Source organism: Papaver somniferum, chromosome 2 (genome assembly GCF_003573695.1).
Source record: "Papaver somniferum cultivar HN1 chromosome 2, ASM357369v1, whole genome shotgun sequence".
Taxonomy (NCBI): domain Eukaryota; kingdom Viridiplantae; phylum Streptophyta; class Magnoliopsida; order Ranunculales; family Papaveraceae; genus Papaver; species Papaver somniferum.
Window position 1 is genome coordinate 82,767,576 of NC_039359.1, and position 19,717 is coordinate 82,787,292.

The 19,717-nt window shown below is 36.0% G+C and overlaps 2 protein-coding genes across 2 annotated transcripts; both read right to left on the reverse strand.

Annotated features, from left to right (window-relative positions):
• Window positions 1–9,496: 9,496 nt before the first annotated feature.
• LOC113353637 lies at window positions 9,497–11,547 on the reverse strand. Its single transcript, XM_026597174.1, has 4 exons — window positions 11,234–11,547; window positions 10,867–11,028; window positions 10,158–10,337; window positions 9,497–9,785 (listed from the first exon to the last, which is right to left on the reverse strand). Exons 1-4 carry the CDS (start codon window positions 11,366–11,368, stop codon window positions 9,702–9,704), a joined length of 561 nt encoding a protein of 186 aa, XP_026452959.1. The 5' UTR covers window positions 11,369–11,547; the 3' UTR covers window positions 9,497–9,701.
• Window positions 11,548–12,134: 587 nt separating this feature from the next.
• On the reverse strand, window positions 12,135–17,836 carry LOC113348211 (probable lactoylglutathione lyase, chloroplastic). Its single transcript, XM_026591918.1, has 9 exons — window positions 17,558–17,836; window positions 16,392–16,596; window positions 16,179–16,303; window positions 15,975–16,039; window positions 15,310–15,522; window positions 15,156–15,203; window positions 13,561–13,668; window positions 13,125–13,265; window positions 12,135–12,506 (listed from the first exon to the last, which is right to left on the reverse strand). The coding sequence occupies exons 1-9, from the start codon at window positions 17,730–17,732 to the stop codon at window positions 12,465–12,467; spliced, it is 1,122 nt and encodes a 373-aa protein (XP_026447703.1). The 5' UTR covers window positions 17,733–17,836; the 3' UTR covers window positions 12,135–12,464.
• Window positions 17,837–19,717: the final 1,881 nt, after the last annotated feature.

Sequence of the window (19,717 nt, forward strand, 5' to 3'; positions counted from 1 at the left end):
TAAAATGGCGAACTTTAGAAATGTACTTTTGTCCATCTGGTGGGAAGAGAAACGGGTATCTATTTGCCAAAACACAAATTTGTCCGTGAAATTTGCAGATTCAGATGTTTTTCTCTTTTCTTTTTTTTTTTTGAAAAAAGATTAGAAACTGAAAAAGACGAGGCTATCCAAATACACCACAATCTTTTAATTTATCCACCTATAAATCCTCTACCGAATGTGATCATTTATGGACTGAGTCGAGATACTACAACAAATCGGTTCACACTTTATGTGCTCGTCTATGGATATGAGATCGAAACAATACAATGACAAGATCACTTATGTGATTGACTATGGATACAAGATCGAGATGATACGACAACAAAGTGTGTACTTGACAATAGGTTCGGAAATAGCCGAAACGGAATTAACGTAATTGTGTACTTTACTTAATTATAATAATAATTATAATGTGGAAAATAAAGTAAAAGACCCATCAAGATTTTGTTAACGAGGAAACCGCAAATGCAGAAAAACCGCGGGACCTAGTCCAGTTTTGAACTCTCTCAGAATTAATCCGATATACAAAATCTAATACCAACTTCGAATAGTTGAGACCAAGGAGACTACCCTTAGCTACTTATTTCCCTCAGTATCCCTGCGCCTTCGACTTCTAGAGTCACGCACGTGAATATCAATTCCTTTATATCGTATTCCAAACAGCAAAGGAAGAATCTATTTGGTAACCACTCTAATTAATCTTGCTAAAGATATTTGATGATTCGTTGACAAAGGCTCTTATGTTTAATCTAATACTCCTTTGTCTGGTTTGATCAATCTAAATATTGATTACCAAAATAATCAAGTTTTAGATTCGCACTCAATCGATATAGATCTCAAAGAGAAACTATAGAAAGTTGCCGATCTCACGCAACATCAACCAAGTCTATCAAAGATAAATCAATTCTAGTTGGATCCCAGCAGATCAAGGTTTGTGCACTATATCCACAAGATACAAATTCTAATAAGAAATCTTCTTCATCTTCAAATCTTCTATTGCCTTCAAATACCTGCACAACAACACTTGAATCCTCTTGTGATCAATCACACACAGAACAGAGTCTGTTAATAATGGATTATCACAAGATGTCTTTAGATCCGAAGATGGTTCTAAAGATCCTATTGACACTTTGATCTAGTCTGAGTGAATCTTATATCAGAAGAGAATATTCCCAAGAATAACAAACTAGGTGCAATCAAAGTTTCAACAACCGTTAGTCAATATAATCAATAATTGAAAACTACGAACACTGCAATTATCTAGTTTCCCACCAACTGTAATGACTCGTCCCTTCACCGACACTGTCCCCACTTAGCCACTACGGTTATCCGGCAGTGTGGGGTTTTCAACGGGCATCTCTGCGGTAATCCAGCAGAAACTTCTCGGGAGGTCACCTATTCCTGGATTGCTACCGCCCGAGCACGCTTAACTGCAGAGTTTTCTGCCTACTCTGGAGCCAATTGTGCTGAAAAGGCCTCGGTGTTAGGAAAGGACAAACCATTACTTATATTTCCTTCGGACAAGCACTATCGAATATCGGGGTATTACACCAACAGTACCCGTAGAGATTCTTGATCCACATAAGTCTTTAAACGAGCGGTCGTAGATACTTTCCTCTTAGAATAGACGGCTCCACCAGAAACAACAAGAAATGAAGTTTGCATGGCTCTTAAGATAGTTTGCAAGAAATGCAAACTCAAGTATTTATAGACCAAGGTTGTTTGGACAACAAGAAAATTCCAAAACCGAAAATATTCTCAAGATATGCATTAAAGTAATTAAATTTGGTTTTCCTATTCCCAATAATGTTAACCAATATTTCCGAAAACTCTCATGGAAAACTTTTATTTTTAGTCTATCTCATTAACTAACAATATTTTCCGGAGGATATGTTTTAAATGCTGGTAATTAAAACATATATGATGAAAATCATAATTAAATCCTTTTCACTTTTTCGGACCAGGGATCACCTTGAGTATTAATGAATATATTTGAACAATAAATGATAGGAGTTATGTACATGTTCAAATATGTCGACATCTAGAAGTTTCTTAGCAAACCCTAATTCCAAGCTTCACACAAAACTTACAGAGATATGAGAATATTGGAAATTCGGTTTTGCTTCTTGGTATCGGTTGTATCAACCTCACAATATATGTTGTGATCGGTTATACCATGTTTCCCAAACTAGGTTGTGACCGGTTACACCTTTCTTCCCAGAGATAGCTTGTGATCTGTTACACCTTACTTCCTGAGTTAGTTTGTGATCGGTTACACCTTGCTTCCCAAAGGTATATTGTGATTGATTATAACTAACTTCCAATTCATCTTGTGACCGGTTATACCTTGGTTCCCAAAGTAACTTATGGCCAGTTACAACTTGCATTCCAATATAGCTTGTGATCGGTTATAACTATATTTACAATGAAGCTCATGACCGACTGCAACAAACTATATTATATAGGCTATGATCGGTTATACCATAAATATCAACAAGTTAATATGGGTTTTACCAAAGTCATCTTCCATTGGTCATCCAAAAGATATTCAAATAATAACAAGACCAATCATATGATTTCCTTTTGATTATGAAAGAAGTTCATTTGTACTTCCTTTAAACAAATGTTATAAAACATTGTTTTCTATGGTGAAATCATTCCTATATAATGCATAGATAATGAAATAACTATATACAATAAATTATGTCGATGCCGTACTCACGAAGTTACAAAAGATAGGCGTTCATACTTCGTAATATGCTTTCCTTGACACTTTGATCATACTATTATGACCAAGTCACATCAATAGAGTATTATATACAATATATATAGCTTCGCATGTTACGTTTTAAATATAGCACGACTTGAAAGATATGTTAGGAATGCAAACAATAAAAGTCAATATTACTAACCTCAAGTGGAAGAATGATGTCGTCGTCGTATTCGTTACTTCTTCTCATTCTTCGGGTCTTCGGAGTAATAATTGTACGTCTCAACATTCTTAGACATTCCAGTCTTACCTAAAAAAAGTTTGAGTCTAGTATTTAATTAAGCGACTCTAGATGATTTTTGATACTAAAATATGACAACCAATCTTGACATATCAACGCTTGGTGAGTTCAACCGAGCTTTGCTCTAACAGAAACTAAGCAGTTAGCCAAGCATGGATAAAATTTGCTCTGCAGAGAAGTCTGCAAAATTACATATGTCAGCTGCTCTAGCTTTTGCATTAGTATTATTTGAGCTAGCGGAGCACATATCAACTAGAGAAATAAGATTTCGTAACCAGTTTTTCCTCAAGGAATTACAACTAATTGTTCTAAAATATTGAAATAGATCAATCGATTCATCTAAATTTTTGTTGTTGGTGAGATTTCTCGGGTTCTTCCACTTTTACGACCACCGTCGACCTAGCTTCTTGTCTTCGACTTCAACATTGTAAATTCTCTCCTCCGTTATTGTTGTCATTTTATTTCCTCGATTAGTCCCTGAGACCTGCCTGCCCGTAAATCTGTGACTTTCACTTTGAAGACTCTTGCGCCTTGTATTTGATCTTTTTCATCCTTCGTGAGTTAAATAATGTCTGTCATAGTTAACGGGAAAGGAAACTTGCAATAGACTATGATGATAGAATTTGGTACATGGACCCATAGTTAACGGGAAAGAAAACTTGCAATAGAATATGATGATAGAATTTGGTACATGGACTCTTATTTTCCGATCTTGAAGTTGCGTCATAATAGGGGTTTTGTTCGTTGTTAACTGATTGGTTGAGGGTTTGATTCCTTTGATATGGTTATGGATAAGTGTGATAGATCTAGCCGGTGATGCAGTTTCATTCTGAAAGTTTGAAGGCATCGAACCTTCCAAATAAACCAACACACAATTGCACTGAACTCTTCACATTCAACCTTTTCTACTGGACTCGACTGGTTTCTAGAAAACCGCGATTATATCCACTGCTTAGTTTTCATTCCTAAGAAACCACTCATATTACATCCCAAACCAAATTAATAAGAGCCTTAATGAAAGGACAATGAATAAGGATATGTATTTGTGTTTCATCAACATTGTTGCACAAAGGACACCTAGTGGAGATAACAGGTATCCTAGCACTAAAGGTACCATTGACTGGTAATGTCTTGCTATAACATTAACTTGCACTCTTGGTAACACATCTGAACCACAGATTTTTTCCAGATCCCATTAACAATCCTATGACGAGTGTTGCTGTTATTTTTCGTAATTAGGTGGGAGTAGACATATTTTACCGTGAGGTTTCCATAGTTCGATAAAGCCCAGACAAATTTATCAGATTGATCGATATTATCAGAAAGGTTTACGCTTAGAATGTTTTCACCGACTCGAGTAGGAAAGACCTGGTTTATGAAACTAATGTTCCATTCACTCACCTTGAGGAGAGTGTTATCAATGGTGGGGATAATGTCAGTTCTACTTAAGTTGATTGGGGTGTGTAGGGGAATCCAATTACGAGACCAAAGATGTACGTCTTTTCCATCCCCTACCTCCCAAACTCCTATTTTTTGAACCACTTTTAGGCCATGAAACAAACTTTTCCATAAAACATAGCCATTAGGATTAGCTTTAAGGGTATTCAACAGAGTTATTGTTTTGGAGTATTTAGTATTAAGAATTTTAGTCCAAGGTTGGTCTGGATTCTTAATCATCATCCAAGCTAGACGAGTTAACATATAAATGTTAAATTTTCGAAATTGTTTAAAACCTAGTCCCCTTCCAATTTTGGCTTACAGATAGAAGTCCATGATGTTATGCATAACCCCATATTGTTATCGGTATTGTGAACCCACCTATTTAGAGAATCCATTTTCTTTGCTATATTTTTAGGGATAACAAAACAAGTCATTTGATAAGTGGAAAGGGAATCTGACATATGTTTTATCATGACGTCTTTTCCTGCCGGGGATAAGAGTTTACTAATCCAACCAAGTAGTCTAGCTTTGAGTTTTTCAACTATTGATTCAAAGCATCTTATTTTATACCTATGGGTGAAAAATGGAACTCCTAAATACTTATCATCCAACTTTAACCGTCCCACGTATATCTATTATTTCCCTAGCTTCTTTATATATTTTTGACATTTTTACTGAAAAATCCTTGATTTCTCATTGTTTATCAGTTGACCTGAACCTTGGCTAAAAAGATCAAGAATTTTCAAAAGACTTTTACACTCCTTTTTGCCAGCTTCTGTGAATATGAGGCAGTCATCTACGAAAAGCAGGTAGGAGACAGAAGGGCAATCTTTGTCGAACTTAACTCCATTAATCAAATTATTTTTCTCAGCTTCTCTTAGGACTTTAGAGATCCCCTCCATACATAAAATGAATAGGTGTGACGACAATGGGTCATCATGTCTAAGGTCTCTACTAGGTTTGAAAAAACTAGAAGGGCAACCATTACTAGGACAACACTAGCTGGGGTACTGATGCACTAAAGAATAAGATAGATCCATGGTTTGCAGAATCCTAATTTTTCCATCATCTTCATAAGAAAAGATCACTCAACTCTGTCGAAATTTGACGTATCAATTTTTAAACCTATGTAACCTCTTTTAGTTTTTTTCTTTATAGACCGGATAGTGTGGATAACTTCACGCGCTATTACAATATTATCCGTAATTTGCCTGTCAGGAACAAAAACAGATTGAAAAGGAGAAATGATCTTTCCAAAGAATGGCTTTATTCTGGTAGCGAACAGTTTCGAGATAATTTTGTGAATGATATTACATGACAAAATGGCCTAAAATTCACGGGAGACTCTGGAAACTCTTTCTTTGAGATTAAAGCAATGAAGGTTGAATTTATTTCTTTTAACAAATATTTAATTTCGAAAAAGCCTCTTATTGTTTTAGTTATTATCATATATTGAAGTTTAGAAATTAAAATTTATTGCAACATGTATCGAAGTTTTTTCTCTTCTTAAAAAAAGAAGACAAGCATTGAAGTTATCCTCTTATTCATCCATGTGTAGCTAATTTATGATGGCATTGACATTTTCTGAAGTCTGAACAATTGAATAGCACTTTTCATTTTTGAAAATATTTCTTAAGTCGCCATTAACTCCTCTTTTTTTTTTTATTGGAAAGAAATGCCTAGCTGCTGGTGACTTAATTCCGCATAGCTCTGAATGATGATGCAATGCCAACAAGAAGCAGTCAATGCCCAAAAGTAGTAGTCCCATTTGAAACAGGATTGTGGGAGCTCACTTGCCCATGCACTCTCGTGGAGTGCTTCATCTAGGATATGAAAAACCCCCGGATATAACGTGGGTTCAGCTCAGGTCTTTAGTTCTAGTGAGAGTGAGATCCAAAAAATCTTTCTGAATCATCCTAAGATAGAATAAAATATGTTTTCTCTCCGCTGTAACTTCTTAAAGCATCCCACGTAATGCCAAAAAACAAGGTGCTGCTTTTTTGAAAGTAAACAAGGTACTGAATCTACTGGTGATGATGCTTTAATCTTCGTAAATAAAAATGAAAGCCGCCACGCACACGCACACGCTATACTTGCACCGGACTAATCAAAAAGGGAACGATATTTTGTCGTATGGTAAAAGATGTAGTTCAATGCTGTGAGCCTTATTAGCAGAAGGATGCTCGTGATTCTAAAAGATACTAGATCAATTTTTATTTGGGATAAAGTTTCAAACCAGGCTTTGTTCTAAATCCCGTTTGCCAAGTTTATCTATTCTCACTACTCATGTTTGAAGACACTCGTTCTCTTATCGAGCCTGAAGTGAAACTTTGTGGTTGAGTTCAAAGGCCAGACCGATTTTCATGAGTTCGATTGACGCCCAATCGTAGACAATTATAGCTTATGCCGTTTCTACGGCCAAACTTGGCATTTGTAGATAGCTTGCATGGTAAAATTTAGGTTTAGCTGTATCTACTACGTACATGATTTTAGCATAAAAGTTATAATTTGCATCATTGTGGACGGTCTTAGGAAAACGAAACCATATTAAAGAAGCACATACACTAAGGAATTTTTAAATGAGGCGCAATCACAAGTTGTTGTATATATACCAAAACCAAAAGAGCTATAGCGACAAATAATGATCAATTTGATGGAGGAATTACAAATTTCTACAATAATAATAATATTGCACAAGCGTTAAGGAAAAATACATGCAACCGTAGGGTGCTGAATCTATGCTATCTCCAATGCAACGAAAAGTGTAGTGAAGTTACTTTGTTTCATAAAGATATGCTTGCTTTGGTTTTGCACGGTATTAAAATAAATGTAGTAATTTTTCTCCATTTTTTTTTATTTTGCCTTTTGAAAAGTTTTAAAATCACATTTTTTTTTAATCGGTCAATAGAAAATCTTTTTTTATTTCGTCTATCGAAAAGTTTTAAAAAATGCATTTTTTTTAATTGGTTAATAGAAAACTCACTGAAAAGAGAGGTTTTAAGAGGATACCTCAACCCAATGAATATAAGAGGAAATAAAAAAGCCAAGTGCAATTCACCAAACCCAAAACAATAAAAATCAAGTTTACAAAGGCCGAAACAAAGAGTCCCATAGAGCAATCACCATATTCGCCGTTATACCTAGCATCCTTGTGTTCGATTGCGCCCAAAAGGACGCTTGTAGTTTAACGTCTCTAACGAGGCTTACCAAATTTCTCTTTTTGGTTTCAAAGACTCTTGCATTTCGCTCTCTACATATGTGCCACCATATTGCAACCAGAATACTATTCCAAATTCGACCAAGTCTTTCGTCACCCCAATTAAACTTCCAAGATTTCATGTTTATGGTGACATTTGAATTGTAATTCCAAGAAGTCCTTCAACAAAGTAATCCCAAATTCTCTGAGTTCTCCAACATTCATAGAATAAATGCGAACTAGTCTCATCGTTTTCATCACAAAAATATAAACTAGAAAAAAATACATATTAATATGCATTTGATGAAAATTATGAAATCAATCTGCAAAACAAAAATATGCTCACCTTTTGACTAAGCCCGAAAAAAAAAAAACAACCAAACATATGTTTTTAAAAGAAGGCACAATTGGAGTATACCTCCACAGATTGGGGGATACTTGGAAAAAAAAAAGCTACGAAGTAGTTGAAGTACCTCTTATCCAAGTGTGTTTGTTGGGGTACTTTAAATAATATATTTTGATTAGACGAAAAAGAAGAAGGACTTTGGAAGATTTGTGTGATATGAGAAGGTGTTTAAATTGATTTTAATGACTCCTAATTGCAACCTTTTGCAGACAATCAAACTTTCATCTATGAAAAAACCCCAAATCAAATCCCAATTCAAACACTAAGTCAATCAAATTTTGCATTTACAGAGCCACATGTATTGTATTCATAGGATAAAACAATACCGACTGAACTTTCAGTATTGTATTCATCCGACAAAACAATACCGGCTGTTAACCTGCTATTGAGATTCAAATTCGATTTTTTTTATTTAAATAAAATTTCGACTTTTGGCATTTTCAATATCTGCCTGGAACAACCTCTTAAACCGCCTTTCATCAAACCAACCCACCATTCGCAACTCCCTAACCACTTTTACACCCCAAATAACCATGCCACAAATTCTACAAGAATCTGGACCTATGCCTTCAATCACAGCATATTGTTTCCTATTATGGAATCTTTGGACGGCTAGATATGATTTCATTTTCAAACAATGCCATACTTCTTCTGAGGACATCCTGGCAAAATCTTTGGCACAACAACAATAATTTGAATGGGAAAAAACGATATCACCCTTGGTACTCCCTGGAGATTTACCCACCGGAATTGCTTCAACCAATAACAGAACAACATCAACCATATCAGCAGCATGGTCCAGACCAAAATCAAATTGGATAAAAATCATTAGGGATGGCGCTACGAGGGGTCACTCAGGAATGGCAGGAGCAGGTTTCATTTGCAGGGATTCAAACGCACAAACACTGATGGCTTATGTACAACCTTTAGGAACGGATGAAACATGGGCAACTCTGGTTGCAACCAGGACAGCAACATAGAGACAATGGTAGAAGGTGTTATTTGAAACGGACTCAGAAAATATCATGCGCTTCATAAAATCGGAAGCTGAAGCTCCTTGGCATATCTCTGAATTGATTGATGAAATAAAACAAAGAATGCGACAAATCCCTCAGTGCAATATACATCACAACTACAAAGAAGGAAATCAAGCAGCAGATGGTCTTGCAAACCATGTAGCAAACAGAAGCCAAACCGGAAACTTCTCAACAACGAAATCCCACTTTTTCTTCACCAAATTTTATTAAACGATTCTATGGATATCAGATATCCACTTGTAATAGTAGTTTAAGTATGTTTTAATTTATCTTCATGCTTCAAAGGAAAAAAAATTACTTATTTTTTAAATTTACGTTTAGGATGGAGGCTTGGCCTATAATTGGAGACATGTACAATGGTAAATTGCCGCACTATGATGGAATTTCAATCTTTGAATATAAAAAATAAAATGAAAAACATTTTGTAGACAGGTAACAACATCAAAGACCATGTAAATCACACTCGATTCATTCCCAAATAAGGTCATGGCATCTTGTCATAAAATAAAAAATAAAATAAATTACGGCTTCAAAAGTAGTAACACACAGTTATATCTAAATGTTCGTTCTTAAGGCATCAACCCGTAACTAGCTGCTATATTCATCAACTGATCACGAAGTTGCTCTTCCGTCATTCTCGTCCCTTCTTTTACCTTCAAAAAGACAAAACAAATGATTGGGTTATCTTATTTTAGAATCCGGTGTCCTCCTTCACAAAATTTAATGCTTGAATACATAGACAGGCGATTATGTATATTCTATTCATTAGATAATACAACGGTTTTTCAAAGACCGGATATGACATATGAGAGGGATGGATATCCACTCCCTTAACCATTTGCTTTAGTATTGCAAATAAGCTCTAGAAACCAACCCAAAAAAACAGTGATATTTTAAGTTAACTGGATATTGATTCATATAAAACAAAATAATCATAACCACTCGATTTCTGGATTGATACCCGCTAGCACTTGTAATCGAATGATCAATAAGCTTTACAAAGAGAAAAAGTTTAGTGAATTTACCTTAACAAAGGCTGTTGTTAGCATACAATCAGGATTGTTGTCTTCATCTAAAATTGAAGTCATTGTAACGTTGAGACAGTCTTCAAGCACGCGCTGCACGAGGCCATTCTCGCTGAAACCTCTTCTCCAACTTATCTTCACCACAAATCTTCCTTCTATCATTAGATCATCTATTTCCATCTATACATATACAATATTGTGATGGTCAAATTAAAAGAACAGAAACAGACTCTAATCCATGCACTGATAATACTTATTAATCTATACCAAAAAAAAATAAAAAAGAATAATACTTATTAATGTTTACGTAAATAATACAATCAATAAATCATTTCATGATGAATTAACTAATAATTATTAACACAGTTAAACATTATCAAAATCAAAACTGTTCAGGCGCATTTTTGCATGCATGTACCAATACGTGAATACATAATAATTTCATTATGCCGGCCGACGTATGGATAACCAGATAGACATGTTATTTATTTTGAAGACAGTGGAGTAGAGATTGATGAACGGATTGCTTTAGAGGATTTTCAGAACTCCTATGAACAATTTTTAATGACCCATGCAAGACACATGCACTGTTAAATCAAGCTAAATGTCTTGTTTGCAGATCCAAGCTTAAAAAAAAATAAAAAGAAAATAAATAAATAAGGAAAGAAGAAGACTAGAAGAGAGAAATTAGTGATAGAATTCTCCTTACACTTAATATTTTCGGACGCACTCCCACTAATGATGAAGATGAGCTGCCTCGAGTAGTAGTAGAGCGTCGGCGTTGCAATAATTCCTTCTCGATGCTCTCTGTCTCTTCATGAATACGTTGTATATATCCATGGGCAGCTTCAAGGATGGATCTGTCATCCGCCTTCATAATTCAAACAAACACATTAGATAACTATAATTAATTCCTTAAAACAGGACTTAGCAGATCATATTATACGATTATAAGTGTCAACGTACGGGGACTACATAGAAAAGAAAATGATGGAAGAAGAAAACTAGCTCTGATTAAATATGATGAGTTTCAACAATTAAGTGACGAGTGAGTGGAATGTTGCATATATACGTACAGTGCCTGGAATGTTTGGAATCATAGACTGCAAAGTCTGCAATTGCTGCGATAAATTATTGCCTCTTTCTTCTGACGAAGATCGAGGGAAAGAAGAAGAAGAAGAACTGCTATGACTTCCATGGGAACTATTCATGACGTATAGTTTTTCAATCTTCAAGACAAGACCAGTGATCAATAATACTTGTTGGGGTGCAAAGTTCCACTCATGTAAGTCCGCTCACATTTTAATCTACTCTTTATAAGAATTCTGACAGACGGGTTCTCGACTTTTAACCAGGGTGCACATTCCTCCTTCCTATTTCACTCGGGTTTGAACGAGGTTTCCAGGTATTTTATTTTCAGTTAAAATCTTACTTTTTAAAGCTTTTTTCTTCTTCTTGTATGCTGTTGATTTAGAATTATCAGGCTTTTTCTTGCTTTTAGGAATATATTCCATGTATATTAAAATCAACGCATCACTGAGTCCCATCCCACGTGAAAAGGCATTGCTTAAAGTCGATAGTGAAAATTACACCCACCGCTCAAACTTGTGTGAATTGTGGAGTCCCACGCCCATGTGAAAAGCCTCAGAATGGCAAAAACCAGTTGTTATATATTTATGCTAAAGGACAAGCGTGGGTGCACAAAGACTCTTGTTGATCGAAGGGACGTGTAATTCTTTCAACTTTTACCGTTACTGGATCAGAAAAATAGACTCACTTTGTCATTTCTTAAGTCCTTGAAATACCAGGGCCAGCCGGGCAGGGGTACCGCTCAAATCTGGGTGAATTTTGAGTCTCACGCCGATGACCTATCATAAAAAGCCTTACAATAACTTGTTGGACCCCAAGTAAGGCAGAAACGTACACCCTGGTCAAGTGTGCGGTATCATGTTAGAAGTTCGGAAAGAATCTAATAAGGAATGGGAGAGGGCAGATTGAAAATTAATGAAAAATAACTCAGTTAGCAGAAGGAATATTATTGGAAATATCCTACAATGCTGGAACTAATGTAAGCCAGCCGTCCTTATCTTACAACTCTTACTAGACAGATTAAGCAATTTAATAAATTTTTTTATCTTATCTACAGAACCTAATTTGGTACTCTCTTACGCAGGGGTGTGCTTTTAGAAGAATCAAATCAGCAGCAACCTTGATGTCGTTACTGACATAACCGCTGTAGATCCCAGCAAAACTGATTCAGTCATGTAAAGCTCCAGCGTCATGTGACTGTGATGTTACTCTTCCATGTCACTCGAGCTCTTTGAGGAAATCAATATTGTCAACAAACACCTGTATGAATGAGAAAAAAAAAACAAATTGGATTAGAACCATCTTCAGGAAAATCTTCAAGAGAAAAAGAAAAGTAAAACAGGCTAATTGGCGCTGCCCTAACTAGAAAAATTAATGGCCACATAATTAAGCATCTTGTGGAAAATACACATTAGTAGCTTCACTTGATTTAAGGAATATTGTGAAAGAAAGAAAACAAAAGTCCAAGTCATAAATGTTAATACAAGATATTGTCCTAAACCTGCAAGTACAAAATCCAAATATGGAACCTAATAACTCAACCATATCATCCACAGAACTAAGTTTCATGTTCGACATGTTTTGCCACCAATGGCATGCCAAAATGCTATTACTATCAGTTTTGCGCATTTCTCTTATTATTGGATGCATATACTGCCATCAATCGTGTGCTTCTTCATGAATATTATATTCAGCTAACGGGAAAACTGTAACAATTGCTAATCCCAGTAGGTGGCTGTACAAGACTATTTATTTAGTACTTACATTGTAACAACTGGTGGACATGCAACATAGCCTAAGTATCCTTATAAATGAACACGTGAAGTTGGAGGATAATAACTAAAAGTTTTGCAAGATGCCAGTGTTAAGAAGCTCTACCGTTTTCCACCCATCGGGATCCACACACGCTACTATCTTCGTACCGATGCCTGGCAAAGGCCCAGGTTCACGGGTTATCGTTCCACCATGCTTCTTAACAGCTTCTGCAGTCTTGTAAACATCATCTGTTCCTATAGCAATCTGATAAAAAAGATAGATGAGACATTTTATCGGGATTCAACACAAATGAACCTAATATCATGCCGAACACAGATATGCTGTTACAATGACATAAATTTTAAAAATCCTTAATTAGCCTAGTGTGGTCAGTGTGGTGCAGAAAATAATTCTGATCTTCCAAATATAATATGAACAAAGATGATGGCAAAATTAAGCTAACTGTGATACTTAATTAGCTAATTTGCAATATCATCGTGTCACTAAATCAGTGCCCTAATTGCTGCTTTGAAGCTAAAAGAGTTGAAATTAACTTAACCTGTGCATAAGCATTTCCTTTCGAATATTCAGTAACACCGTAGTTGTATGTTAACTCTAGAACCGTGCTCTTATCTTCAGGACCGTATCCCATCATGGCTATCGTATACTGAAATTATCGCAAAACAGAATATCAGCCCAACGATGATGTGAAAAGAACACCACGCAGCACCTACTGGCCTATACAATGAATGCATCAAGTGTACACCTAAGTTATAGAAGGACAGAAAGAAAGAACAATTTCTCTTAAACAGGAGAGAAACCAAAGAAGACAAGGTGGCTTATAACGAACAAATGCAACAGCTTGGTTAATAGCTTCACAATCATCAGGATTAACATATTATTATTCTATATTATCACACTGAAATGCATCTAGAGTTCTGAACGTGAACATGTATAAGGCAATTTTATGCCCCCTTAAACAAGTTAGAACATAAGAATCTGGAAGGCAATCAAAAATAATAATGTAATATCTTTCAGTCACACTTGAAGTGTTGATCAGTCCAAATTACAACTAGAGATAAACGCAAAACTTTGCCTAGTTAAAATGTACATATTACTATTAGAACAAAGCAGCTCACGGTGTACCTATGTTGTGCAAGGCGTCGCCTAGGCTGTGCCTAGGCGCCAAAGTGGCCTTATTTTTCACTGGGCGCCGCGTAGTGGAGAAGAGAGGCCACTTTCAAAAGGGGCGCCCCGGCAGCGCCCAAAATTGTATCTTTCTATAAAAAATAAAATAAAATCTTTTCCACATAGTAATATAACCTATATTAGTTAACTTTCTAACCCTATCTTAATTAGTATTGTATGTATATGCATATATATTACCACTAATAGATTCAATTCATTTACTTCTCTATTATACCTAAAATTTTGCATATCCTACAGCTAATAGTGGTACATAATGCCATTAATAGAATATATCAGTTATTTTTGTTAATTAATTTGATATGATATTCCTATACTTTACATGGTAAATATTTATGCGATTATTATAGTTATACGCCGCGGCTTCGCCGCGCCTCGCTGCGGCTCGGGATTTTACCCCCGACGCCTCGTCGCGCCTTACGCCTTGAAAACATAGTGGTGTACAAAACCCACCACCTCTATATGAGGAGGTATGGGGAAGTTCACATTTGTTGGTGAAGTCAACACATATTCACCTTAACCATCAGTACATATGTACCCTTTATATCACCACAAATGAGGGTTCGTAGTAGTTACAGTCATAAGATAAAATAGGATACATTTGTACTATATATATAGGACATGAAAGAGAAATTATAGACATTGAAGTCAATGTGAAGGGGAGGAATATGCACCACTATCAAAAGAGGGTGCATAAATTTGGACTAAGAAATTATACGTAGGACAAAGACAATCCTAAAGTGGAAAACTGACAAAAGTTAGAAAATTTTGATACAATGACCATTATTTATTGCACAACCTTTAATTACGTTAGAAAACACTCATACGACGCAAGTTACCTGCGCCGGAGGCGCAGATGATGTCGCTATTAATGTGTCGTTAAGAAGTCACGGAGTATCACTGCTTGGCTTAAATATCAATAGTAGATAGATTAGAATCTCAAGTTACCTTGTACTCTGGATTATCTCTTTTCCTGAGTAGCTCCATGCCAAATGCCTGAGTAACCATTTTTAGACAGTGCAAAAGAGGGCAAACATAATATCTTCTCGCGTACAAACCATAACTTCAAAGTGGTAGCATGTCTTTAACGAACAAACCTTACCTTCTCATAGTAATTTATGGCGCGGTCAAGATCACCTACACGAAGCATTACTTGACACAGGGGCTCTGGTGTAGGTCCCCTCTCTAAAAGCTCAAACTTGTAACCATCTGGATCTTCAATAAATGCAATTACAGTACTGCCACCTTTGACAGGACCAGCTTCCCTCGTTACTTTTCCACCCTTGGCCTTTACGAGATCCACAGTCTTTGCAACCTAAGACAGGAAACAAGTAAATAGAACCCTTGTCTAGATAGATCAAAATAAATAAAGAATATCAATATCACTAGGAAAAAATTCTGAAGGGATTTGATTATCGGGATTTTTAAATCTAGTTTTCATCTACACGAATATACACATACAGGGAAAGGTAAACTCATTCTCCGAAACATATGATCCACCCCAAAGACAAGTTGAAACAGATCAGTAGACTAGATCACTACACCATAATTTTGTACCCCTAAAGACTAAAGGAAATTCGGATCATTAGGAGTGCATAAAATGCTGCTATATTACTTCAGTAAACCTAAGTGCTTCTTTGTAAGTGCTAACTGAATTTTAGAATAACGGAAGTGGCGAGGTAAATAAATAAGAAACCTTTGCAGCATATGTCATAGATAATGTGCAAATAACTGAGAAACAATGTCCTTTATGTAAGATAAACTTACATCCTCAACTGCTATACCAAAATGACCAAAACCACTTCCGATATCATAGTTGTCGACCCCATAATCTACAAAAAGTATAAAAACAATCAGGACAGCAAGACACCGTTGACATCGCAAAATTATACAAATGTTAGTAACTGTGTTCCAGCATTTGGCAGAGTTTGGAAATAATGTTGAAGTAAGCTGCTGGATTAGACTACTTACTGTAAGTGAGCTCAACCACAAATTGGGAATCTTCAGGGCCGTAACCAAGAAAAGCATTTGTGTATCTCTCCTCAGGTATGTCACGCTTCCGCAACAGCTTCATCCCAAGGCACTCTGTGTAGAATCTGAAAGCACAATACATTGTTTCTCTATGAATCATTTACTACAGCTAATAAACATGCAATAGGATATGCATTCGCTGAAGAAACCTACTTTATGGTCTTGTCCAAGTCCCCAACACGATAAACAACGTGAAGCATTCGCCGTTTGTCCTTTTTTACCCATTCTAAGTCGTTTTCCTGGCTGGTGGCAGTACTTGCTTGAGCTATATTACCAGTTGTTCCTGCCTCTACGCCATTTCCCTCTGTCCTTAACCCCTTTGGCGATCTTACATTAAACAACTGTGCTTGTGGGATGGCTGGAAAACCAAAACATGCATTAGCAGATGACATTAGACGTATGTCCACATAACTAAAACCAAAGTTACTCGTGTCATCAAATTTTATTGCGTTTTTTTTTAGCTTAGAACCACACCTGCAACCGGCCAGTGAAAACAGCACAAAGCAAGCAATAGCACTTCAGTGAAGAATGAGCAAAAAAAAATGGAAGAGAGTTAACCAATACCATTGAATTTAGGAGATGTATGACCTCAATAATCATGTTTGCTGGAAAACAAAAAATATAATCACACATGTTCCCCTAGCACAGCAAGCTGTCATTTATCATATACCTATTAATCAGTAGGATACTACTTCCATCTCTCACACCTAATGATTTGTCAAATGTAAAAATGGTTTAAATTAAATCAGAGTACCAGACAGCGTGTCCACTCTATTTTACCAATGCATCTTCATATTCAAATTTAAACAGTACCATGACAAACCAATTCTACGTTCTCCACTTCTCCTAGTAATGTTTTTACCTACATAAAAACTTAAAACACAACCAAATTCTCAAACTCCAAATTAAGCTTGCATCCCAACACTTAGAGTAGTTCTAAAAGCTCCATACAACAAAGATTTGAGAATCACCATAAAATCCATACACGTGATAAGCATTACAAAGAGAATTGAGAACCAATCTTCACTCAATTCATCAACTCAATCATTTTAGCCCCATTTCTCTATTTAACATATATACAAAAACTATAATTATTATTTCACATAATTCACCGCTAAACCTAATAACCAAAACTTCTATCCCGTATCGTATAAAATCCACATTCAAACCTAAATTGAAATAAACGCCAGGACAAACAACTTTTTCTTAAGGCATGATTTTTTGTTCAATAGAAGCAGAATTCAAAACAAGATCTAATTGACTATCATATGCAAAGTAAAAAAAAAAAAACCTAGAAAAACTAGGGATTCTGCACTAACCACTGCCGAGATGAAAGAGAGCGAGTCTTCTAGAAGGGTTGTAAGCCGTAAGAGAAACACCAAAACGAGCGGTGGTGGTGGTGTTGGTGATAGCAGAGAATCTGAAAGAAGATAAACAAGGACGAAACGTTGCAAGATGTAAAGATGAGGACGCCATTGGAAGTATCCTCACCATCTCTCTTCTTCTTCAGATTATGATTTTATTTATTTTTAGTTTCTGAATCTCTTCTTTTCTTTCTCACTCGGCCTCTGCTGTGTCGTCCCGATAACATTCACTAACGAACCTAGAAGGCGGCACGTGTATTTCCGCATATTTGTCTTTTACGAGCGTCGATGGAGATGAAGTCAGGGTAGCTTAGCTGTGAGCCTGTGACCGTGAGAGGGTGGGTGAACGAGTCTTTTTCAAATTGCAATAGAAGGCATAAAGGCACCTTTTCAAATGGGCCAACTCAAAGTCTCCAATGAAACAAGGATTTCAGTGTCATGATAAAGGCACCAACTACTGCACAAATCATTAATCATAAAGATGCATATGTTTGCTTAGATAGTGTTTTTCATTTTTGTGGATTTTTTCGTCCATCCAACAGAGAATGATAAGGGGTATTTAAAGATTGTAAAATTATTAAATTAACCTTAAAAAAATCTTAATTATTTTAACACAAATACAAATACAAATACAAAATCATAATTTAATTAACAAATACAAAAATTACTAATCCGACTTAATTTATTTTTCAATTTCCATTAAAATTAAAACTAAATCCTAATCAATCACAAACAACAATTATAATCTAATTTCCTTTTGGTTTATAAAAAAACCCAAAAACAGACAACTCAAGTGATTGAGTTAAATCCCTTCCTTCTAAGAGATACTCTACAATGATTTACCTCTAAAACTTTGAAATTCACTCATCAAGGTATTTGAAAATTCACCAAGAATCGGTTTATATGTAAACCATAGTAACCCGATTGTGATCAAAATCGGCTTTTACTGTGAACCTACATACTCCGATTCTGGGTTGATGTGATGACCATCAACTATAATCGAATTACATTAATACACACAGCAACCGATTCTGGATTCATGTTCGGATTATTTTGGACCATATGCAATCCGATTGTTTAGCTAAAAATCTATGAACCCTTTTCTTCAATAATCGGATTACATTGTCGTCCATATAAACCGATTCTGGAAAAGCTACAAAAAACTACCTCAAGAATCGGACTTTATAGATAAACTTAAAGTCTGATTCTGGTACAAATTTCATGAGTCCAAGTTACCCAAAAAAACAAAACCACTTTCATTAATTAAGCTTGGTTCAAGTTTGCAAAATACAATATAAGAAAGCGACAAAATATAAGCATCCGATAGATCAAGTTTTTAACATAAGGAAAATACTCATTCCAACAAAAGGAGACCCTCGAATTGATCCGGCTCGATCAATTCCTCTCATCGCCTCATGTTGGGATCGTATTTTTTTAGCCACTCCTTGGTGACCTTCGTGACCTCATTTAACTTATCTACCGGTGGTAATGGACAATCATCACGTACTCTAAGACCGATATAATGTGTGTTGTTATGGTTGAATAAAACAATTCTCCGATGCTTAAGCGATTCATCCCAAATGGTGTATTTTGGTGCGTGTGTATAACATGTTCCCTTACCAAATAGATGAACAACGCAACTCCATGTTTGCGCCAAGAGATGACCACATAGAGGCATCTGCATCCAATGCTCTCGGGTAATTGGTTCATTACCCTTTGACCCTTGTACTCTAGCAACCATTTTTCAAAAATCACTTCTTTGTCTTGTCTTGTTTTTTCCTCCTTCATCATCGATATGTATAATTCCTTGTCTTCTTGTAGGCGCAAGGCCATCATCTTTCTAAAGTACTGACATTGGGTTAGGTTCTCATCGTCCGCAAAACTTATATGGCCTATTTGTTCCGACGCAACATGATAACCACAATTCTCATCCGCATCCACGTCGTAGGTGGATAACACATAAGGCTTGATGATTTCAGTAAGTTTCGAGTAATACTCCTCGAATATGGTGTAACACGTTCGATGGGGTCTACCTCGTTCATCCCTAGGCGTGTTTCCATCACCAAGAGCGTCCCTTAGAGTCACCATAGAAACCTTTTGTCTTGCTTCTCCCTT

What these genes read in the sequence shown, in the direction of transcription:
- LOC113353637 (XM_026597174.1), bottom strand. Translation starts at nt 11,368, where the DNA reads ATGAATAGTTCCCATGGAAGTCATAGCAGTTCTTCTTCTTCTTCTTTC. An exon ending in TTCCAAACATTCCAGGCACT is followed by an intron (nt 11,029 to 11,233) that starts GTACGTATATAT and finishes TGAATTATGAAG; the next exon opens with GCGGATGACAGATCCATCCT. An exon ending in TAACAACAGCCTTTGTTAAG is followed by an intron (nt 9,786 to 10,157) that starts GTAAATTCACTA and finishes GTCTTTTTGAAG; the next exon opens with GTAAAAGAAGGGACGAGAAT.
- LOC113348211 (XM_026591918.1), bottom strand. Translation starts at nt 17,732, where the DNA reads ATGGTGAGGATACTTCCAATGGCGTCCTCATCTTTACATCTTGCAACG. An exon ending in GACTTGGACAAGACCATAAA is followed by an intron (nt 16,304 to 16,391) that starts GTAGGTTTCTTC and finishes TTGTGCTTTCAG; the next exon opens with ATTCTACACAGAGTGCCTTG. An exon ending in GAGATAATCCAGAGTACAAG is followed by an intron (nt 13,669 to 15,155) that starts GTAACTTGAGAT and finishes CGATAATTTCAG; the next exon opens with TATACGATAGCCATGATGGG.